General features: G+C 36.9%; 1 protein-coding gene across 4 annotated transcripts in view; it reads right to left on the bottom strand.

Annotated features, from left to right (window-relative positions):
- LOC127429389 (cell adhesion molecule 1-like) overlaps positions 1-24,376 on the bottom strand; it is a 459,647-nt gene extending 435,271 nt beyond the window's left edge. For 3 of the 4 annotated variants that reach the window (XM_051678391.1, XM_051678394.1, XM_051678395.1), the window contains exon 1: positions 24,240-24,374. In XM_051678391.1, coding sequence (XP_051534351.1) covers positions 24,240-24,330 — 91 coding nt within the window. In that variant the 5' untranslated portion in view covers positions 24,331-24,374. Of the gene's footprint in view, positions 1-24,239 lie in introns of all 4 variants that reach the window. The other variant, XM_051678393.1, reaches the window with a different exon arrangement.
- Between the last annotated feature and the right edge of the window lie 489 nt (positions 24,377-24,865).

Raw genomic sequence — 24,865 nt, 5'->3', positions numbered from 1 at the left:
CCTGTGGGAAACACTGCACACGTGTGCTATCTGAAAATAGCATGCGTAATACGTGTCTGTAGCAAAGAGGGCTATTGATATGTTTCCATAATCAATCTGATTCCAATTCACAAGCTCACAATTCGATTCCAATCTCGATTCGATAATGATTCATGTGGGTACAATTCTGTTACAATGTCTATTTTGCTTAAATATAAAAGAAATTATCTCTCAGCTAATGCTCTTAATTATAAAGGAACCTTTTAGACAACACTTCTAGGTACAATTTGAAAATATATATTTTACAAACGATATTTTATCATTAGTTTATCATCAAATTGGTCACATTTAAGCTTTTATTTTATTTTTTCAAATTCAGTCTATTCCATCAATTAATGTCTTAAAATTGCATATATTATGTTGCATATATATTTACTATTTACAAGGATTTACACTGATATGTTGAACACATGCTTAATCTGTTCTGTCTCTTTAAAGGAAAAGTTCACCCAAAAATAATAATTTACTCACCCTCATGCTATCCCAGATGTGTATGACTTTCTTTCTTCTGCAGAACAAAAATTTGTATTTTTAGAAGAACATTTCAGCTCTGTGGGTCCATACAATGCAAGTGAATGGGTGCCAACATTTTTATGCATTTTTAAGTCCATTTTTGCTAGAAATTCTTCTCCCTTCCCAGTAGAGGGCATATGCATGAAGAATGTGAATCACCAAAAACACAAGAAGAAGAATATGAAAGTTAAAGTGGAGATTGACCTAGCAGGGAGGAGAATTTATAGTAAAAATGGACTTAAATATTGATCTGTTTTGCCAGATATTGATTTAACCACTGAAGTCATATGGATTATTTTTATGGTGACTTATGTGATTTTTGGAGCTTCCAAATTTTGGCACCCATTCACTTGAATTGTATGGACCAAAAGAGCTGAGATATTATTCTAAAAATCTTCATTTATGTTCTGCTGAAGACAGAAAGTCATACACATCTGGGATGGCATAAGGGTGAGTAAATTATGAGAGCATGAGATTTGGTTTCACATGCAAGTGATTTACTTGCATTATAGAGGGTTGCCACATAGAGTGAAAGATCAATCTCGGGATTTAAGAATAAATATTGAGATCATTCAAACAATGATCGCGATGCATCATAAAATCTATATTTTTACCCAGCCCTAGTAGCGAACATTTATGTGAAAGTAATGATTGGACTAATTTACGTAATGGTGGCCACACTTTTACCATCTGAGGATGTATGACATTATGAAGCTGTGACAAACACTTAAGCAATTGATAAGCACATCAAGAATGACATTCTAAAGTTGTGACAAACACTTAAAGAAATGTCAAGCACATCAGGAGCCCAGCGGATATGATACAGCGACAATCCTCTGACCATGCTGAGAGACAGCTTGAAAATATTAGTAGCCCTCTCATCCACACATTTCAATTCAATAGTCAGGCATGCAAGATGAAAAATTACACATTTCTCTGTTTTGCAGGCATATCGTCCTATCCAGATAATGACTAAAAACCCTAGAACAACATTAGCAAAGTACTGTTAGGCATACAGCTTTTCTACGCTCATTTTTCACTGAAATGGTCTTCCAAAATCACAGCTAAGAATAGGAAAACATTGCAAGATGACATCTTGCTCACCAACAGGTTGGATCAGAGTACAGCTCCCTGTATACAGATAAGAGGACGTTAAAGCAGAAATAAAGCCCATGCCAATCCCTCATACTCCCAGCACAGATGTTGGGTGTGCCAGTTGGGAGAGACAGGTCTCAGAAGGTTTTCTGGCTGTGTTTAGTCGCAGAATCTCTGTAAGTGTTTTGTTAAATGCTGAATGCTGGAAAACAATCACGGTAAAGAGCGAGAATGCCAAACATCACATTGAGACAGAACCGATGCACTTAATCCAGTGGGTCTAAGACCATGACTCCTGACTCCTCAGCCACAGCGGCTTGCTTTCATCTTTACACATTGGGCAACAACACAATATTACAATTAGCATGCTGATTAATACCTACCCAGACTCAATGGGAATGACAGGGGTCTAATGACAAAGGGAGGCAGTGTTGTATGTCATGTTCATTGGTAAATATCAACCACTTGGTATTCAGTATGCCTGCATACATGCCCTCTTCAGCAAAAAGGAACTGTTTAGTTGAAAGCAAGACTGACGGAGACAGTGGTCACGGGTGCGTCTCATTATTTCTTCCCATATCTGAAAATCAGAGCTGCAAACAACAGAGAATATCAAAGCCTTTAATTGTCCACAACCTTTATTTAATGAGCAGCTTTCCCAGACAAAATGGCCAGTAATGTTTTATCATTGATGATGCAGCTTGCTTTTCATGCAGGGAGAGACTGGACTCCAATGATAAAACCTGAACAGCTCTGAACAAAACAGGTTATTTTTGAAATAGAATACTAATTTACTACTTCCTGAATACTCTGCAGTATACCGCTTAATATTTTTTTTTTTTTAAAGCACTGTAAGTGTAGGCATTATTCCACACTAAATGTTTTAAACAGCAGTATGCTACATTGTAGTCAAATGACCTCATGTGACAAGTTATAATTTTAATTGTATTTCAAAGGGATGCAAACTCATGAGAGGTGAAAAAGGTGAGAAAGTCATAGCAGGTGTTTTAAATGTATATTTTCAATTGATTTGTTTGTTGTATTTAAAGCTTTTTGTTGTAAGTGTTTAAGACATTTTAATAAGGAAAATGTTGAACATTTTACCAAACAATTTGGCAAAGAAGATTTGGAAATGGTGACTTTAGCTAAATGGTGAGTAGTTTGCAACCCTGATTTCAATTTTTGCATTTTAATTACATTTTGCGTGGGAATTTATATATATATATATATATATATATATATATATATATATATATATATATATATATATATATATATATTTTTTTTTTTTTTTTATCAAAAGCTTTAAAATTACTTCTTTAATTACCACCAGTTTATTAATTGCAATAGAAATGGAATGTCGTCGAGCACGTAGCACTGTTCAAATACGGTATTGTACGCAGTGTGCTTTGTGGTACACTGCACATTTTGGCAAATCCAGTACATCATACCATTTTCCCATGGATAGAGAAAACTTGCATACTGTGCACAGTATAACAACAACATACTGCAGAGATAGTATAAGTAGTATGTTAGTATGCTATTCCAAACATGGCCTATGTTAACAGTAAAGGTAATCGGATGAGGCAAAAAGCCAGCAACAAGGGGATTTGGTGATGCTTTGTGTGCTCTTGAAAAGGGATTCCAACCATGTGATATTTGTTAGCTTATTTTCCTTGTGAAGTCTATTTAAAAAAAAATAAAAAAATTATCAGAGCATTGTTTTCATCACCTCACTTCCTGATTCCAGTGAATCAATATGTGGATATTCTCTAGGCAAGGAGAATGTATCGATTTGGTTCTTAAGGCTGTACAACCTTTAATCTCCTGAAACGCTGCTTAGCCCCTGAATGTTTTGAGGGCACTTTATGCTGGACTGTGCTAAAGCTAAACTGGGCAGGAAATCTATCCACAATCAACAATCCAGCCATTACAGCAAACCTAAGGGCTAAAAGGTTTATTTCTGTAAAAGAAAAGGGTGAAGATGATGTTTAAGGGTGAGTGATGATGTGTAATAGGTTCTTCAGCTGGGTTTTTTGTAGCAGGCATTGTGAGAGGCCAAGGCCATGTTATGAATATGTACACTGTCCCCCATTAGATAAAGCTGGAAAGTAATTAGCAGCTGCTAAAACAACTGAACTAATCTGGCCCCTATTTATGGCCTCTGAGACAATACTTACACGGTCCTCTCCACTTACAGCAGGGAGGGCACATTGTTTGGAGAATAATCCAGATGTGTGAGCTCCTATCAGATATTGATGAAACAAGAACATTTTCATGTCCCATTTATACACTGGAATTCTGTTGAGCAATTAGTCAAATTTGAAACGATTTATAAACTGTTGTATATAACAAAATCTGATTAGACTGTTGAGTCATTTTAGTGTAACTAAATCAACTCCACATTTAAATAAATGAATCCATTGGCAAATCACAACAATTTTGCAGCATATGCCTTGGGCATGAGTAAATATTTTACTTTATTTATTAATTTTTATTAATGATTCATATCATCTTCAGCATTATTTAACAGGCTTCACTGATTCAGAGAGAAAGATCAGAATTCAGAGAATTTAAATGAACAACTCATTAGGACTAGGGATGTTACACATGCCAAGTGGGCCCACAAAATTTACTCATTACCCCAAAAATTTACAAATCTATAAAACTCTGATGGATCTACGGAGGTTAATTTCCGACTTCCCAGACACTTGCGTGTGCCTCTCACCATCTGCTGATAACACATGATTAAGTGGGGTGCGTTATTTAGCAATTAACGAAAGAATACACTAAGTGGGTGATTTTAATTATCATTAAACTAATTTTTTCTGAAAATTATATTATTGCAGTGATGATATACTGGATCTAAATAGGACATTTAAAATAGCTTATTGGTTGGCACAAGACTAAAGCACATTAATTTGGACTGCTGAAACTACAGATGACACAGAACATAAATTATACCGCATGAAATGCATGTATACAAAAACGGAATGAAGATAGTACAAAGTATCCACCTACACAACATCCAGTACACTATCTCTTCCCATTAGTGACTACATGGACGCCCCACTCTTAGCACTTTATCATGGTCCTTAAAAAGGGCTGTGGAATTATAAAAGAAGTCATTAGATTTAATTAGACCAATTAGATCCAAATTGGAAAAGAATGATGTGGGTGCATGCCACCAAACAACTTGGCACAGATACAGTGAATCCTACTTGAAGTATAGACGGAGGAAAAAAAGACAGAAACAGGCACATTTAAGAATTACATTTTCCTTAAAATCCTACATTTCCACTCATCATCAAAGATTGCCCAAAAAGCAACAGAGATCCCACTGTCAACATGTATATGCATGCATTTAGCTTACACAGAAATGGAGACCACACTGACTTTTTGTGATTGGCAGTGTTTAAAAGAAAATTACAGGACTCCCTCCCTACAGGTTCAGCTGATTATTCTCAAAAGACAAGCCGAGCTGCACCATAATCTCTGTTTTTCTATGGGGTCCTGATTGTAGCAGAGCCCTGGAAGTTTGATAGAGCAAACTTCAAAAGGAACGAACGAGGCTAGGTGCCAGTTCTCTCAGGATAGCAGTTGTGCAGGCGAGGGTATCGAAGCATGAATTACCTATTAGTGTGACTGATATTACAGCAGGGGCCTATTTTCAGACTGAAAATAGACATATGTATCATGAACTTGTGGCTGCATGGTGTTTTTTGTGCTGCCACTAAAGCTGCTTCATATTCTACCTTGTGATTATACCACCATTATTAGATTAGATTCAATGAGCCCTGAACATGGATAATTGGTACCAGTGTCAAAAATGCACCACAATTTATATTTATACAAAAATCCACCCAATTACAAATTAAATATGAGTCTGTTCTAGGGCTGGGCGATAGGACGATGTTATCAGATATCGACGATGTCTTACAAAGATCCTCATTGACAGACGATGATTGACAGTATCGGGAAATGGCAAAACCATGGATCTGGGAAGTTGCCAAATATATTAAACAGTACCCCAGGTTGTGAAACTAGCACCTGCAAAATGCAACGAGGCTGAATACAGTCCGCAAGCTCCTCGTCCAAATGTATTTCATGCACGGGTAATTTTGCTCATCTACCCACAATAGGCGGGCAACCTGCAATACGTCTCGGAGTGATACATGACAAGAAATGCTGTTAGTCACAAAGACACATTTATAATTGTCTTTAGTTTTTAACCTGTAGGCTATTAGTAATTTTCCACCTGATGTCATTGACAGATACTTGCGTGATGGCAAATGGAGCCGTTGGAGATGGTAAATGTTTAAATAAGGTGGTTAAATAAGATTTTTTGATCACTTTGTTTTTTTATTGCTTTTTTCGTTTAGTTTAAGGTGCAATTTGTATTTACAAATGTCTTTTGTTTATCTTGTTTTAATAAATGAATAACATTTTTAAAAATTTTTAAAAATTCACCGACCCTCGGCAGGGGGGTTGATGATGTAATCGGATATCGCGATATATTTTAAGCCGATTATCAATAAAATTATTTTTACATATCGCCCAGCCCTAGTCTGTTCTTGTTTGATACGTATCTCATTTACTCGACCTCATGTTGTTCCGAACCCGTATGACTTTCTTGCTTTAGTGGAATACAAAACTAGACTAACATCTCCTTTTGTGTCCCACAAAGTCATTAGAGCTGTTGGGGTGGCAAATTTTTACCACTGTGGTGTTTAAGGGCCAACCGCTGCCGGTAAACAGTGTATCACAGTGGTTGGAGGGTGGGGTAGGAGGTGTGTGAAATTGCATGTTTATTGTGGATCAAACTTTAAAAAGTGCATAATTGAAAACGGAATATAAAAAACAACTTGTCTGGAGAAAGAAAAAAAAGCTATTTTTTTCGATTGTGTTGTAAATATAATTTATTCAGAAGCAATATTCTCATCAATATTTTCAATTAGTCCCTTGTTTCCCAGGAAGACATGATGCAATCATGTACCAACTAACATTTATATGGTTGTTCTTGCCAAATAGCTTTAATAAATTCTTAAACAGGTAGTTAAAGGAATAGTTTAACTACCAAAAAGCCCAAAAAAATTTATTCTGTCATGATTACCCAACCTCATGTTGTTCCAAGCCCATAGATGAAAGAAATGCAATACTTATATTATTAAAATTGACTGATTCACAAGGCAGAGAAAATACCTGTATACGTCAGATGGAGCGCCAGAGAGATGGAGATGAGAGGTGTTTATAAGGATGATGAAGTTGTCTGTAAAGTGTTTCTCTTCACCCAGCAGTAGTTCTGGTAGCATTTTACACAAAGCATTATTGCTATTTCTGACTCTTGTCAAAGGTGCTGTAATATGAGCAGCACGATGTGATGAAGCAAACCTAGACTGCTCCAATGTCACGCACTTGCACTATATAGTCAGCTTCATTTTTTTATTAATTGCATTGCTCGCTTGCAGAGATGCAGTATAACGTCATGTGCCTGTCAATTTAACAAGTTATACATAAGTTCAGCATATATGCGACAGAGCGCTGCTCACTTTGCACTCACACTAAACTTGACACGTGTCCAATGAGTTGTGTAATGCTGCTAGAGAGAGAGAGAGTGATACAGAGAGAGAGAAAGAGAGAATCAGTAGCACTTATAACTCATGCTGATTCTGATATTACGACAGAAAGACAAAATTATTGATTTGAATTGAACATTGAACACCTAGTTGACTAGTAGTCGTTAGTTTAAGCCATTAGTCGACTAGTCGCACGTTTATGATATTAATTTAATTACTTAAATATATATTTTGGGGGGCATCAGAAAATGGTTTGTGTTCCAGGGCTGAGAAGAATGTTATAAGTAACATTGCTAACACTGTTCTACATTACAGAGAAATATTAAACCGTATGCAAATATTAAACCGTAACTGGCTGCATCTCCGCCTGGTACGGCAATAGCACCGCCCACAACCGTAAAGCACTGCAAAGGGTGGTGCGAACTGCCAGACACATCATCGGAGGTGAGCTTCCCTCCCTCCAGGAAATATATACAAGGCGGTGTGTGAAAAAAGCTCAGAGGATCAGAGACTCCAGCCACCCGAGCCATGGGCTGTTCTCACTGCTACCATCAGGCAGGCGGTATCGCAGCATCAGGACCCGCACCAGCCGACTCCATGATAGCTTCTTCCCCCAAGCAATCAGACTTCTGAACTCTTGATCTCCCACGATCAAAATACATCAGCACTGCACTTTATTACCCTTACTCTTATATCTCACACCGGACTGTCATAAATTATATTATTATTATATATATTCTCTCTTAACAACTGACTATCAACAGACAGCCTGAATGTCAATACAGTACAATACTGTACATTCTATAGATATATACTTTTTTATATATTTTTATTTTTTATTTTATTGATTAATGTGTATCTATATAGTGCGTATTGTATACTGTACAGTGTATGTTATTATTTGTATATTGTGTTGTGTGTAATTATGTGTATATCAGATGTTTAAATTGTGCTGTGTTAATTTGATGTTATTGTAAATTGGTATATGTCTCATCACTGTCACGACTGCTATGTTGATCGGAACTGCACCCAAGAATTTCACACACCATTGCACTTGTGTATATGGCTGTGTGACAAAGTGATTTGATTTGATTTGATTTTGATTTGATTTAATAATGAGCCTTTTAAATATAAATTTTACAAGCGCACGCATGAAGCGAGCTGCAGCGACGCTGGTAAAAGCAGTAATGATTCTGAATGTGTTGGAAAAACCAGCAAAGAGACTGTCTGAACATTTTGTTAATTTATAGAGAGAAATGCACATTAGGGTTGTACCGAGATGATTATCTCGGGGATCAACGATGGTCAGAGTGATCGCCAATGCCTTTGACGATGTCAAGACAATATTTGGCTCATTTTCCCATTAATGTATTAAATTATTATTATTATTATTATTATTATTATTATTAGGCTATTATTATTATCAAATTAGTATTACAAATAATTTGCCCGTAGACACACAGATGCACTTGAAGAAACACACTTTATTATATTATTAAGAACAGATGACAGAAAAGCGTCTATGCGCATGTATGACACGCTGTTTGTACGGAGGTGTGCAGTCTCGTGGAACACGCGCATGTAAAATTTTCTCACTTTTTCCTTGTTTCTGTCTTCTGATTTATTTTATTTTTTTCAAAAACAGTATCGGCTATAAGTGCTGCAAATGCCCTCAGACATCTCAGCTCAGGAAGAGTTCAGTTCGCTTTATTTCCACAGAGCAGTTCATTGTGACCACAACTCTGCAGCCCATACATCTGTGAGTAAAACATAAAATAATACAAAAACACATTCACCTCAAACCATGATTTATATTTCATTGATTATTATCATCATGATAATTATTATTTTTATATTTATAATTGTTTTTATGTCTTCATTTGTGTAAGTAATTTTCCACCTGCATGTTTAGACAGATACTTGCCTGACGGTAAATGGAAAGGTGGTTACTTATATATATAATTTTTTTGATCGCTTCATTATTTTAATAGATTTTTTGTTTCGTTTGGAGTGCAATTTTAATTTAGAAATGTATTTGATTGGGGGCCTGGGTAGCTCAGCGAGTAAAGACACTGACTACCACCCATGGATTCAAATCCAGGGCGTGCTGAGTGACTCTAGCCAGGTCTCCTAAGTAACCAAATTGGCCCGGTTGCTAGGGAGGGTAGAGTCACATGGGGTAACCTCCTCATAGTCACTATAATGTAGTTCGCTCTCGGTGGGGCACGTGGTGAGTTGTGCGTGGATGCCGTGGAGAATAGCGTGAAGCCTCCACACACGCTATGTCTCCACGGTAATGCTCTCAACAAGCCATGTGATAAGATGCGTGGATTGACTGTCTCAGACGCGGAGGCAACTGAGATCGTCCTCCGCCACCCAGATTGAGGCGAGTCACTACGCCATCACAAGGACTTAAAGCGCATTGGGAATTGGGCATTCCAAATTGGGGAGAAAAGGGGAGAAGATTCTAAAAAAAAAAAAAGAAGAAAAAAAAGAAATGTATTTGATTTAAATGAAGCCATACATTCCGATGTCTCTTCAAACTTTCAGTTCATCTTTTTCCTCTCCACCTCTATCAGCTTTATGTTCATCCGACATGCTTTACCCTGAATCATAATCCTCCAATACTGCAACAATTTCCTCTTTACCCGACCTAGAATGGGTAGCCATCATATTTATGCCTTCTACCTTGTTACTGTGCACTAACTCTGTCTGACCTGGGACAAAAAAAAAGCACACATCCAGATGGCTTCTTTAACTGAGCTCATGTCTGGAGCCCAAATATGTCTGTTGTCGGCACAGTAGGGGAAACAAAGAAGAAACCCCTCAGAAAACAGGATTAACAAATCCAGATTGGGAAGATTTTGTCTACATGGCATAAACACACATAAAGAATAGCTTGCTAGTCGGTTTAATGAGCCTTTAAGACCATAAGGCACACTTATCAAATCGTATTAAGTTTTTTAAGATCCACAAATTAATGAGCACGGTACTTTACTCCCAGACATCTTGCCAGGCAAAAAAATAAAATAAAAAACTGATTAAACAGATTTTTATTCTTGTCATGCATCCAAAGGATTAGTCATTTTAAAGGCTAGTTAAACAAGCTTACAACAAAACAACATACTATTGTTACTAACAATAGGAGACTTCAGAGAATTGTTTTCCCCATTTTTATTTCTATACAGTGTTCTATACAAATGTTAAAAATACTGTAAAAAGGAGGCCTGGGTAGCTCAGTAGTAAAAGACACTGGCTACCACCCCTGGAGTTCGCTAATTCGCTAGTTCGAATCCCAGGGTGTGCTGAGTGACTCCAGCCAGGTCTCCTAAGCAACCGAATTGGCCCGGTTGCTAGGAAGGGTAGAGTCACATGAGGTAACCTCCTCGTGGTCCCTATAATGTGGTTCGTTCTCGGTGGGGCGCATGGTGAGTTGAGCGCAGATGGTGGATGGCGTGAAGCCTCCACACGCGCTATGTCTCCGTGGCAACGCGCTCAACAAGCCACGTGATAAGATGTGTGGGTTGATGGTCTCAGACGCGGAGGCAACTGGGATTCGTCCTCCGCCACTCGGACTGAGGCGAGTCACTAGGCCACCACGAGGACTTAAAAGCGCATTGGGAATTGGGCATTCCAAATTGGGTGAGAAAAAAAATATAAAATAAATACTGTAAAAAAAACAACAACCTTGATGCATAATTGGTAGATAAACACAACTGTCTAGTTCACTGATTCAGTGCTCAAGCATCACTGTGAAATAAAAGGGGCATTTTAGGTAACTACGAACATAGTAACAGAGCTGTAGCCAGGGATATTTGCGCATTAAATGTGGCACTTGATTCAAAAGCAAAGAAAAACATATGAAGAAAATGTAAAAGAAGCAGCTCAGCAGCAACTTTAATACTGCATTGGACAATCACTTTCTTGACTAAAGGACACCCTAAGATGTTGTGCTGAAATAAACAATCTTGCTGGGCCTGGAATCTCTTCTTTTATATGTAAAGAGTACAAAAAGATGTCTTTGCTGACGGACAAATCTGACGGGTACATCAGTGGATTGCAAAATGACTGAAAGCAGCTTATTCCTCAACACTATTGTGAGTCCATCTGTGTGCTCTGAGTGACCAGATTAGTGAGTATCTGTTCAGAGAGTGCATAAAAACACATGATTACAGGCATTTAGAGCACAGCGTCTGCTTTCTATATTAAGGACAAGCAGATTCTACACAGGCGAGAGATACTTTGTCACGACTGTTTTAATGGGTTACAGTAACTCAAACTTCAAAATCTAAGAGTTCTACCCTTAGGGCTGGGAATTGCCACAGACCTCCTGATTCGATATTACAACGATATTTCCAAGCCGATTCGATATGCATTGCGATATTATGATTCTGTAAGCATTGCGATTTGATGTTTTGATATAAAAACTTCATAAAAAGATGAAAAAACGTTGTCCTTATTCTCAGAAAGAAATGTCTATTGAAGAACAGTTGTGCCTGAAATTATTATTTTTTTTCACTCTGTAATATATAATTTGTAGGTAAAAGGTAGGGATGTGCAAAACTACCAATTTAAAACTACCAATCGACCAGTCAGTGTGTTGTTTGAGCTAGGCGACTAGTTAGTGCAAAGGAACCCATGTATAAGGCTGCATTATGTCCGTTTGAATTCAACAAATATATACAATATATCATTTGAACTTATCAAACTAATTTTGTTATTTTAGAATATAAAATATAACATATATTACCATAGGCTATTACTGTTATCATAATGATAATTTTGCAACATACAAATGGAGGCTAAAGAGTAAACTTGTTCAAGAACCATTTCTGGGGCTGTACTGAATTATGACACACATGACAATTCACCTGTAGTGCAAGTGTTGTTGCATGTTATTTGCATATCCATCCTGAGATAGTCTGAGATCCTATCCAGCATTCTCATAGACAATGACATTCTCATGACAGAGACTGACCGTGTCTTGCACGTGTTCAGCCCTGTGCGAATGAACTTCTGAAAAAAAAAAAGCAAATCAGACACGCGCATCGCCGGCATTTCTTTCATCAAAATATAATCAGGTGTGTTTCTTCAAGCACGTCATTGTGTCTAGCGTCATTTCTTGTCGACAATGGCGGGTAAATATGTGAAAATTTCCCGCCATTACACATGAATACCGTTGCTGTTAGATTATAAATATTGCGTGGGCGCTACATGTAGTTTACGGTATCCAACCGTTTAATATGCCTTTTTACAGTTAAATTTTTGTTAAAGCAGTGTCAGTCAAAATCTGCAGAATTACTTCTGAAAAATCTCTCCACAACACCTCTCAAATAAACTTTTGGTTTATGCATAATAATGCAGCGGTGCATTTAAGGACTAAATGTAAAGAATTAGAGAGACAAAACTTCTCAGAGAAAAAAACTGTTATGTGGACCTCTGCACAAATATAGCTTCCTATATATTTATCTAGTAATCATTGTAGCATTAAGATAAACATGTATTTTTTTATTATTATTAAATAAATCTATTTTTCATCAGGGAGACAATTTTAATATAATTTGGCTCAAGAATCGCGATGTAACAGAATCGTTGTTTTTTTTTCCAGCCCTAACTACCCTGTTGTTTTGCCAAACAGAGAACACCATGAGACAAATAATCAGTTCTTATGAAACAGATGTGCTTCTGGTTTGCCTTAGTTCTTAGCATCAAGATCTATGCTTACGGTTAAATGTAATCCTAATAAGCCTTTGACACTGACATGATAACCGCAGTCTCTGAGATGGGTTGGCAAACACAGACACTATATTTAATCTGATGTTGTCCTAAGGCATGACACTTCCAGAGCACCAAGGTATTCTTGCAATGTTGTTAGATGAACATCGCAGATCACCCTAGCGGGCCCAACCTACCAGATTTTGCCAGACACTGAGAGATTACAGCATGACCTATTTTGTTTTATTAGGAAAGTCGAATGCTTTGACATTGTAGGTCAGATGAGATGGCTACATCTTTTTATTGTAAAACAAATATTGTCCATACGCAGCGCCTTTCACATCTACCCTTTAAGCATGACCTGAGAAAATATTTATAATAAACCCTAAGGAAGTGTAAAGGGGATGAGAATATTGATTGTCAGCCATGTACATTGCTGATATAATGCCCCGGCAATCTCGAATGACAAGACGAAATGAGGAGTGAAATAGAAATTGTAATGTACCCAATGATTAAACATCATAACACAATAAAATGACAAGCGCAAAAAATAGGCTCACCGAGCACTTGTGCATGGGCTGTAATGAATGGACTGAAACTCCAAAAGATTGCGTGCACATTTATCTTTTTGTCTGCATGCTTCAGCTCGAAGCCACAAAAACTCTGAACAATACAAGCTGTGAACAAAGAGAACTATCAAAGAACAAACTGTTATCTAAAACAGAGCCAACAACTTCCAATTCATTTAACATCTTCAATAGATACAAGTTCAAGGTTTTTCCTGCATTGAACATTTTTCGGCAGTCGCCCAAACAAAATTTCAGGCCTCCAAAACTAAATTAATGATATCCATTTTGAATTCTGCGCTTTATAGACCATTTCAAGGACTTAAACAATAACAAAGGAATTAGAACGCTACTGCGCATGTCTGGCACTGAATCGTTTCCGGTAGCTGCATTTTTACAACCCAGAACTGTCAAAATAAAATGACTAGCACGTGCTTTTAGAGTCTAGCTAAATAGAACAAACGAGATATTTGTAAAAACTGAAAATAAATAATGAGGTGTCATTGCCGGATCCTTTAAATAAGACTGAGTCAACAAATTTTATCAAAGAACATCTAGCGTATACCTGAAGTGACTTATTCAGACGTGTTGTTGATACTGAGCGCGTCTACTGAGAGCGATAAAGAGTATCGTAGTTTAGACGCTCACGGTTATTTCCTCAGTGGGGAGATCGGGAATATTGGATTGCTCCTGTTTTGATCAAAAAAGCTGTTCAATAAAGCTGTCTACATGATCTGCAGACAAGGTAAGGATTTCTTTTTTTAATGATAAAAATCGTTTTCTTGTCTTTTTCTTCTGGATAAAAGTATCTGCTAAATGACTAAATGTAAAAGTAAATGACTTGTGCATCTTCATTCATTATAATGGGAGCGATAGTCACTTTTAGGGCTCTACCTCTCAAACTTACAATTATTTGGCATAAATTTTGTTCACCTACCAGAGATAAGATGTGTGCTACAGTTGTTAGTACTGCATGTATCCATCTAGCCCTCTCGCTTCACTGAAGCGATTAATGCATCCGTTTGTCGTTGCTTTTTCTGAAATCTAAACACTTTAATTTCCGTTAGATCCAGGGATACAGGGGGCATCCAGCCACCAAACAACATGGTCCACATTTCAATTATGGCATTTTATTTAAATTGTCTTAACATTATTAATGTTAATCATGTTTAAGTCACTATGAATGAAGCACCTCCCACTGTTGTTTTGAATGAGGGTGCGTTCCACTCAGAACTGATCGTCCCAATGCCCTATTCCCTTCAAAGACTTTACCATTTAGTTTATACGTAGGGTTACATTCTACCTAAGTTTAATGGTGCAACGCTCAAACATTTAGTAGTGCGTAAATTGTGATTTAGTGCCCATTTATGCCACAACTAGGCTAAGTTGTAACGTACGTATAACTGGTGCAACCGGCCCCTGTTACATATCTCATCTCCATCCCTAGTGTTCCATCCTGGGTCAGAAATTAACTGGGACTGTGGGCAAAAATGCCCCCGAAACTCAAAATATGGTGGCAAAAAATGCACCAACAAAGAGTTGAATTATTAACAATAATAATTTTACATTAACCACTTTTAGTGTATGAATCATATCTCTGACTAATTTTCATTGTGAAATTTTTATTTTTGCATTGTTTTATTCAACTAGCATGAAGGAGTTACTAAGTTTTTTTTTAAAAGGATAGTTGATCCCAAAAATGAAAATTCTCTCATCATTTAATCACCATCATGCCATCCCATATTTGTATGACTTTCTTTCTTCAGCATAACACAAAAGAAGATTTTTAGAAAAATATATCAGCTCTGTAGGTCTGCAAGTGAATGGTGATCAGACCTTTGTAGCTCCAGATGTAAAATTTAAAGTGAAAGTGGAGAATTAGAGTAAAAAAAATATCCTTACATTTTTGACTGTTTCTCCCCCATGCCTATTATATTGCATCTGAAGACATAGATTTACAACTGGAGTCATATGGATTACTTTTATGTTTCCTTTATTTGATTTTTGAAGCTACAAAGGTCTAATCACTACAGAGTGGAGATATTCTTCTAAAAACCTTAATTTGTATTCTACAAAAAATAGAAAGTCATACACGTCTGGATGGCATGATGGTGAGTAAATGATGAAAAAAACTTTAATTTTTGGGTGAACTATCCCTTTAAGCTCCTCATTTCAAATCTGGAGAAATGCTGTCATCTCCTACTCCATGTCGATGCATTAGTTTTGTAGGTTATGTTAATTTAATAGCCAAAATATTTGGAAATATGTGAAAGTTTTTTTTTCAGTACCAAAGCACATTTGCAATGTACAGATTAAGGATGGGCACGAGTACTCGAATACTCGGGTAATCGGACGTGGCAGCAATGATCGATCATGAAAACGATGATCGATAGTGATCACGCATGATGTGACTGTTCACTTAATTTGAAATCCAATGACAATTACCCGACAACTAAACACAAAAGTGTCAAATGAGGAAGCTTATTTTTACTTTTAACGTTGTGATTTTGAGGGGTATATTGATTGTCAGAGACGTCTCATAGCAACCAAACTGATATACGACGCTGCAATGCTATCGTTACGATAATCAAAACAAAGAGAGTGTAATTAACTGTGTTTTGAACACCTGTCTTGCTAAACACGTTTTATTATCATTTAATGTAATAACTTTGACTCATTAATGGATATTATTTAATAAAAGTGAATCTTTGTCACTGACTGTAAACCTCCCTGTCCTGCGTGAAGTAACACACACCTGCATCATGACGAAATGAATGAAGATTTCCACACGAGTTTCCAAGTTAGATATAAAGTGTCATTCCGTTGCACTTTCCCCAGTTGAAAGGTGGAAATTCAGACTCTCCGAGTTGAATGGAACGCTTCATGAATCACAGCAACAACAATACAAAGCATCGTGGCTTTCCTCACATGAGCGAACATTTGGACACACACATACACACACACACACACCAGGCATGTGTGGCAGTGGACTCAATGTGCTGAAGCAGCGCATGTACAGCAGGCGAGTGTTTCAAACAGCTAGACAGTGCGCAGCTAAATGGAACACAATGCAGCGTCTTCAAATCTGAACTTCAACTTAACACGCATATTAAAAACACAATGGTTACGGCGTCTCCTGTTATTTGAAAATAGACGGTTCAGACAGTCACTAAAAAAACTGGGGCGCGCTTACTAAGATTACTACGGTAACCCAAAGGAAGAACAGACAGACATGCGTTGTGCACATTCTTTCAACGAGTTGGGCAGTGAATCTTGACAAAGATTCACATAATGTCACATAAAAGTCACATAATGACAAAATATGATGCATTATATTTTGATTATGCAATCTTTTGTACATTTTGTAACATATTATTTTATAACAACCTAAAATAATGAATACACGATACATTGGAACAACAAGACGCAATGCAGCAGCCATAGACGTTTGTCAGACCTGTTATTATATATACAATTATAAACATGTAATTGCCCCTCGAGTACTCGAGTAGACAAAATGACCAAAATGCACATCCCTAGTACAGATCATGCAATTTTGTAATTATTGAAACATGACATTTTTCTAATTGAATTAACTGCTTAAATTATAACATAAAAGGATTATTTGAGGGTCATTTTAAAAGGTTAAAATAGAAAATAATTGCCCATGACAAGGTAAAAAATGCACCTGGAAATGAAATATTTCCCTAAAATGGAAAAGTTTATTTCTGACCCAGGTTCCATCTGACCTATACAGGAATTAAGAAAATAGCCCCCTGTGAGACTTACGTGAGTTTGTTGTAAAATATTGGATGTTTCAGTGTTACGAGTTTTATCCCCGCCCCCCCCCAAACAAAATGTGTAATCCCCCCATTTTCAAAACTGAATTTTAGGCCCTGATTGTTATATATTAATTAAATGCAATTATGTAAACCATCTTTGAGCATGTGGATGACCGTATACGTCAGTCAGCAACAAAGACCATTACTGACCCAGGAAAAACCCTGCAAGTTCAATTCTTGCTGGACTGACCGAACATGTAGGCTAATCCAGCATCTTGGGATTTCCAAATTATGAACAGACCAAGTATTTGACTTTGTAGTGATTTCTGATCCAAAGAGTTTTTCTGTTTTATCCTCCAGTTGGTGCTTATCAGAGAGCACTAAATCCTTGTTTGTACAGCCAGAAGATAGACGGTCGTGTCTCCCAAGTGACCTATGCTTAATGATAACATGCATAGCTCCTCTCTCTCGATGGGGACAAGATATATTTTGAGAAATGAGTGCAGTGATTTAAGTTATACATAAGACTTCTGAGTGGGTGAGTAGTTCTTAAAAGGTAATGCTAATGGGCGCTTGTAATTTCCATTTAATGAGAACTCTCTCAGCGTGAGCTGCAGTATGATATTTGGTAAACTGCTCCATCATCAGCTGCTCTGAAACACAGGATGGAAGTGGGAGATTACAGTGGTGCTGTGTTTCAAAATTTGATCATCAACCATCTGTAAAACAAGTTTACACTAAATATAAAAAATAAAAAAAAACTGTCTGATTACCACCAAGCATCAAGGTGTGTCCACATAATGACTGACTACTATATGTTTCTAATACGGGGACACCGATTGATCAGCCACCGATCTAAATCGGCTGATCTTCGACTTAAATCCGTGATCGGCCGATCGTGCCTAGATTTAGGGCAGATCTTTTTTGCAGCACACAGGGAATCACACACATACTGCTACTGTGCTAATGACTGCTAATGAATGAGCACTTGCTCAGCCTTTGAAGCATGCAGAGTGGCCTTTGGAGGGTGAATTGTTGGCAATTCTAAGCGTTCACGAATTTAAACTTACAGACATTATGTAATTCACATGAATATGCCATTTTGTTTTTAAAAATGTGTAAGAATAACGCGTGTATGAATATTAAGTTGCTAATTTTCTAGAGACATTACGGTAGTTATTCATACTAGTTGCCCTGAGTAGAAAGAGGATAAAGAGAATGCAAACAGGTATAAAAACTAACTAAACAACAAATAAACATGCGAATACAAATCTGAGTACACGTGATGTAACGCGACAATGTAGTCGTGACAATCAGACATTGTGTGGAGTGATAGAGACTGTTTGAGCGATTGTGAGCGCTATTTGCGTCTCCCTCTTCAACATGAGCACTCTGTCAATCAAACATGCACACTCTCCAGGAGCTGTCAATATCTCATCATCAATCACTCATCCATGCGCTATTCTGTGAGAATCCCATTTTAAATCAGATTAATGTTGGTCACAATACCACTAATAACAGATGTAACTGTTTAACTTTCAATAATGGCACCGCGCCTAGACAAGACGCCAAAGACAGTAAACAAATCATAGATATTAATGACTTCTCACAGGAGCAGATTTAGAGCTTGTAATGGATATATTATTCTTATTTTTGAACATATGTCTACAGTGTGTGATGAACTCCTGGTTTTTGGTTGCCAGTATGTCACAATGACCTTTTGATATTTGCAACAGACCTATTCATAACTGTTTTCAATACAAATTAATGTTAGCAATTCACAATTAATGTAATTTTAATATCATTTTGCTAACACTTTATAAAATGGTTTAATTCTTTAACATTAGTTAATGCATTAGGTATCATGAACAAACAATAACAATATATATTTTTTGCAGCATTTATTAATCATTGTTAGTTAATAAAAATACAATTGTTCATTGTTAGTTCATGTTAGTTCATAGTGCATTAATGTTAACTAATACAACTTGTGATTTAAAAAATGTATTAGTATATGTTGTAACTAACATTAAGTTCATTAGTTCATGTTAACTACAGTAATGTTGTTAAATAATGTTAACAAATTGAACCTTTTTGTAAAGTGTTATCGTAATTTTACTGTGTGGGGCATAAACATGTCTGCAGAATATAACTTGCAAAAGTGTGGCAATGGGCACTTTGACAAAAAATCGGTATCGGAATCAGCCGATCTTACTGTAAAAAAAAATCAGAGATGGTATCGGCCTCAAATTTCCTGACTGGTGCACCACTAGTTTCTAATGTTCATTGAAATGGCTCAATGATTGAAAAATATCTGTTTTTAGTTGACAGAGTTCATCTAAAAAATAAACTGAGATTAAAATATGAAAACGTAAGGGATAATTTACAAACAGCCATTCATTATCAGCAGATAATAAATCAGCTTTTATAATCAGCAGGTCTTGTATCACTCTATGTTTATTTTGTGATAATGACTGGGTAGTTGTACATTATCTTACTTATACGTGGCTACTTACCAAAAATAAATACAAATAAATGCATGGACATGAAAATGAAAATTTATTTGAGTTTAAATTATTTTATTAGTGAGACAGACCACAGCTATGTAGGAAACATAGACTGCCCAGATAAGCGGTCTCTAATACAGTGTCGCTTTGGGCAACGGCCATTTTTCCAAAATGTCTGACCACGGAATGCTGCGATTAACCAATCAGAATCAGCTATTCCAGTTCCAGAGAGCTGTGTAAAAACTAGCTTTAATATAGACTGTATCTGGAAGTTGGAGAACTACTAAAATCCTGTTCATTTTTTAAAGGGCATTTTTTAAATATAGTTTTGATCATCTATTGAGTTATGTGTGGAGCGGCTGATTGCATGACAGTGATTCTTGAGGACTGTCTTACTCAGCAAACAGGCATCCTAGTTTGGCTCCAGTAAAACAGAGCATCCTTGTTGGACTTTTCATCCAAACAAAGAGCAATTTACAAGAACTTAGGATCAAACAACTCATGTACTGGTGGTCAGCATGTATTTTGCCATCGGGGCCTTCATTGTGTTGCAACAAGGGAATGTCTTTACAGAATTACAATCAAGACACAACTGCCCTTATTTTGTTGAAATAAATAAATAATTAAGTCCATGAGCCAAGTTCACAATGGAATATGAATGGGAGCTTTGGTCTTTGTCAAAGAAGTCAAAGAGTTCATTGATGATCTAGACCTAGTGGTTGAAACTTGTGTTGCCATTCAGCAACGTGACTCATCTAGGGCCCTATGATTTCCGCGTTGTGGAATACACAGACGGAATCATGGAATCGAGTCATAAAAACAGAATTAACTATAAAACGCAAAATGTCACGGAATTTGACATATTTGGGATGAAATTAATGTATAAATGCACAATTAATCAAATTAAAATTGTGGTATGTCCTATTTTGATGACTAAACCACAAAAGGCTGAGATTTAATTAAACAAATAGCCTAAATGGTCTGCATGAGCTGCATTCTTCAACAGTAAGTGATGGTTAGAAGCCACTGCTTATACACCAACCGCATCATTAACATCACGTGCGCTGTGCATGTGTATTAATGACAAAGAGCAGAGCACTTTATTCACAGTGAAGCGTGTAGCACATGCAGACTATATATTTATAAAATTAAATTATAACCTTTCGTGGTTTAATAAGCACATTAGCCCATATAGTGGACTGCTTTTCTGGAGGTGAGAAGTGAGCTGTCAAAAACATTTGGTTTTCCGCCAAAACGGCAAAATAAAAGTTCCATTTAACTAGACACGTGAAATTGAAAAAATGCAACAGAAATATATTTCTTCTGTATAATGGTCAACCGATACATACTTTTTTCATTATCGGCATTGGCCAATAAATTTTCCCGTTTTTCATACATTCCCGATTTTTTTCTTAGGGCTGCAAGGGCACTGAGAATCACCTGTTTGCATGTTAAGCGTCTGACATTTGATTGTTCTGTTTTCATTTGATTAAAATTCTTGAGTTTTTTAATGATAAAATTTAATTAAACAAAATAAAATAAAATAAAACGGAAAACATGTAATTTGGGGAAAAATAAAACAGAATTATGAAAAAAATTAAACAGATTTCATAGGGCCCTATACCATCATGTCTTTGTCATAAAGAGTCATTAAAACAGTGGCAAATAAATTGAACTTTGCTAAATGACCAGAAGGAATTTTCTCTAGTCCCAAACATCCGACTGCCAACGTCAATATATTGCTTTACATTTCCTTTCTAATCACGTCTCTTGCTACGTTTCTATTTGCAGTCAACAAATAAGTGAGCCATACCATAAAGTTTCTAGAAAACCAATAATACCATAAACAAGCATATATAAAGAAAAATATTACCAATAACACCAGTAATCTGTCACGCTACAGCCTGAACTGAAAGAATTAAGAGAGCTCTTGTCTTCCCTTGTGCTGTCATTTTTACAGAGCAAGGTAACCAATCAATAGCAAGGCGGGCAAGGCAGACTCCAGCCGTAATCCTCAAAATATTCTTATGTGGATTAGCTTCTCCCATTCAGCCATTTTCATTTTCACTCTGTAAGGTATTAGTCTGACAGCCAAGTGGAGCAAAACAAATAATACACACTTCAAAGGGGAAGAAATGTCTAATAACAGCAACCTGGTTAAGCTACTGCTTTCTTTATCTATTTCCATATAAACATATTATTTGCTGCAGGCCCTAAACAAGTTATCTGTTCTTCTATATGCTGTATGCTAAGTGTTTATCTGATATGAAAGCATTCTCACTGGCTAATGGAAACAGGGATTCCCTGAAATATGAGGTTATTGTCAATGCAGGGTTATTAGTCATAAGCCTCTCCTTGCATTCAAAGATATTGTGAGGAAACACCCTAGAATGATTGAATAATACTTAAAGCCTCAAAACAATGGGAGACACCAAGCCTTGAAAGAGCTGGAGGGGGCAGAAAGGGCAAATTCATGGATATAAAGCACCTGCTTCGAGGCTATATTAATGATACTTGGTAGCTAAATTCTTTGTATTTAATATTAACCTGTGTTAATATATACTGGTTTGTTAAAGTAAGGATGGACTGAAGATAAAAAAGTATATAGTTCCATTGAAAAGACAGAGCGTTTATGAGACAAGCCGTGGCAGATAAAATAAAATACCTTAATGTACTGCTGCTGCTACTACTATATTATGATGATGACAAAAACGATATTTGTCACTGACATTAAATAAATCATGTTAAGAGGACAGACTCAAACTTAAACAGGTTTATCCATGCTGTATCTCTGAACACTATCGCTGGCACTGCGCACCGCAACGCACTAAAAAGGAAAGTCCTTTTTTTTCCTTCTACTCGACGTGTTTCCAATCACTGCGTAGGCTATATCTCCGTTTCCTCCCAAACGTGAATAAAGCTTTGTTTTAGTGTTGTAACTGCACGTAATATTTCCTGGAGATGTATGTTTAAGATGAGAGAAAACCATACTGCATACGAGCGACGAGGCAGAATTCAAGCCCTCCCATTTTAACCGACACAGCGCGACAAAACTAGAACGCACCCGTTATAACCAATGAAGGTGTCTGCACTTCAAGCGCGCGATACATGTATTGCAGAGGAACATTTCCAAAACCTTTCAAGGCAAACACAATACGCATCGCGACACACCACACGGTGCTAAATATACGAGTAAAAACGGTACTAACTTAAAAAAAATAATCACTTGTTGACTCTTTGTATAAAAAATTACAAAAGACTGCTATTCGCAAGAAACGTCGATCTAAAAGATAAGAGAGGGTAAATAAACGGCTACTTGGAGAACGACGGAGGAAATGTTGCATTGTCACACTTATCCAAACGGTTTCATGGCTTATTCTCTCATAACAGCCGCAAGCAACGAAAATATCGAATAGTAAAAAAAAATACTAGTGGATTTATGTTCATTCTTGACCGAAACTACAACCGCTGCTTATGGAACTTTGGCAGACAATGGCTTTATGTGTGTGTGTGTGTGTGTTTTAAAAATCGAGAAGTGATACCGATTGTACAGATAAACAGACGCTGCCAAATACTGTTTTAGAGATACCGGTTACACAAATGCGCTCCTCTGACACAGAGCGATACCAATAGGCATACGAGGTGTATTTCATGTTTCTTTATATCAAACACATTAACGTTAAAGCCTATTTCCCAACTTTGTTTTGGAAGCTCATTCACGGCTTATGTGAGCTGCAGGAAGCCCGATTCTTTGGATGATCTTCACCCGTGTTACATTGTAACTGCTGTTCACGTGTTCACAAACGTTATATATGACTTGCAAACTCAGCGCGACTGAAATGGCTTTGTTTTGACTGCGTTTTATAAACTATTTAAGAGCACTGAGAGATCAAACATAATTAATGCAATGAGTTGGCAAAAAGAAACAATAATTCAGATGAAAATCCACTGCAATAGTCCATCCAAACAGGAGCAGTTATTAAAGAACAATTATGCTCGGCGCTGCGTTAAATAAATGGTTAGTGTGTGTCTGCAGTGTTCCTCAATCATATGATGAAAGCATCTGAGTTACATCTTTTGTGCAACTGATTTGGGGGGAAACAAATGTTAGTTGTGTGAAATCGCAGTGGACACAAAAATCCCGCTACTGCGAGACTCCTGACTCTCTTCTCCCGCATGCACGCGCAGAGAGACCCGCAGCCAAAGCAACTGGAAAACAGCTGCAGACTTTGTCGCGTCAAAGTTAACATATAGGAGCAGAAAAATCCGCATACAGCTCGAACCTCTGAGTGGCAAAACACACGTAGCTAACTTTTGTAACCCATCAGTACTTTGAATTTATCACTTTCAATCCGGACGCAACAAATTCTCCGCTCGCGGCGAAGGTCAACCATCTTTTCCATCAGAGTATACATGGATTTACTAGTCCAAATACACAATTCTTACCTGTAAAGATAGCTGCCGAAATGGTGAAGAGAAGGAGGAGAGTAGTGAGAGATCCGTTGCTCGTGTTCCCCATGTTGGACACCTGCTTCATTCTGAAGCTCGTGAGTGAGTTGAGCTTCACCTCCTAGAGCAACGGGTGCCGCGCGTGTAATGAGATGCGGGGAAAGGGCGGGAACAAACCCCCATTCAAAAATCACTTCAACACACTTAATCCAAACTTTACATTGAAGGCATCAAACGTGTATCGTAATTGAATGTAGAATCATGTTTGTATGCTAATGAAATTTTTTTTTTTGTCTTGATTTCTTTGTTTCTGGGGACAAAAACACCCTGTTGATATTTCATTAAAAAGAGGTTCCATGCAGAAATGTACCATTGTAAACATAGTTTCTGGCAAAATTCCATGTAGCAATTAGTGCAAATTTTACAGTTACCATTAATACAACTATAAAATATTAATTTGTGTATCATTCAATCAATTTTCAGAATTTCTTTTAATAACACCAAGATACCGATGTTTTCTTATAATAAAAAATAATTAAAGTAACTATGGTATTTTTGGTGACCACAATGGTTACCATGGGATAACATTGTTCCAGTTGTGGTCTTCTGCAAAATAACGTCTT

Source organism: Myxocyprinus asiaticus, chromosome 38 (assembly GCF_019703515.2).
Source record: "Myxocyprinus asiaticus isolate MX2 ecotype Aquarium Trade chromosome 38, UBuf_Myxa_2, whole genome shotgun sequence".
NCBI lineage: Eukaryota > Metazoa > Chordata > Actinopteri > Cypriniformes > Catostomidae > Myxocyprinus > Myxocyprinus asiaticus.
The sequence above is the reverse complement of the archived record's forward strand: the minus strand, read 5'-3'. Positions and strand labels throughout refer to the sequence as shown.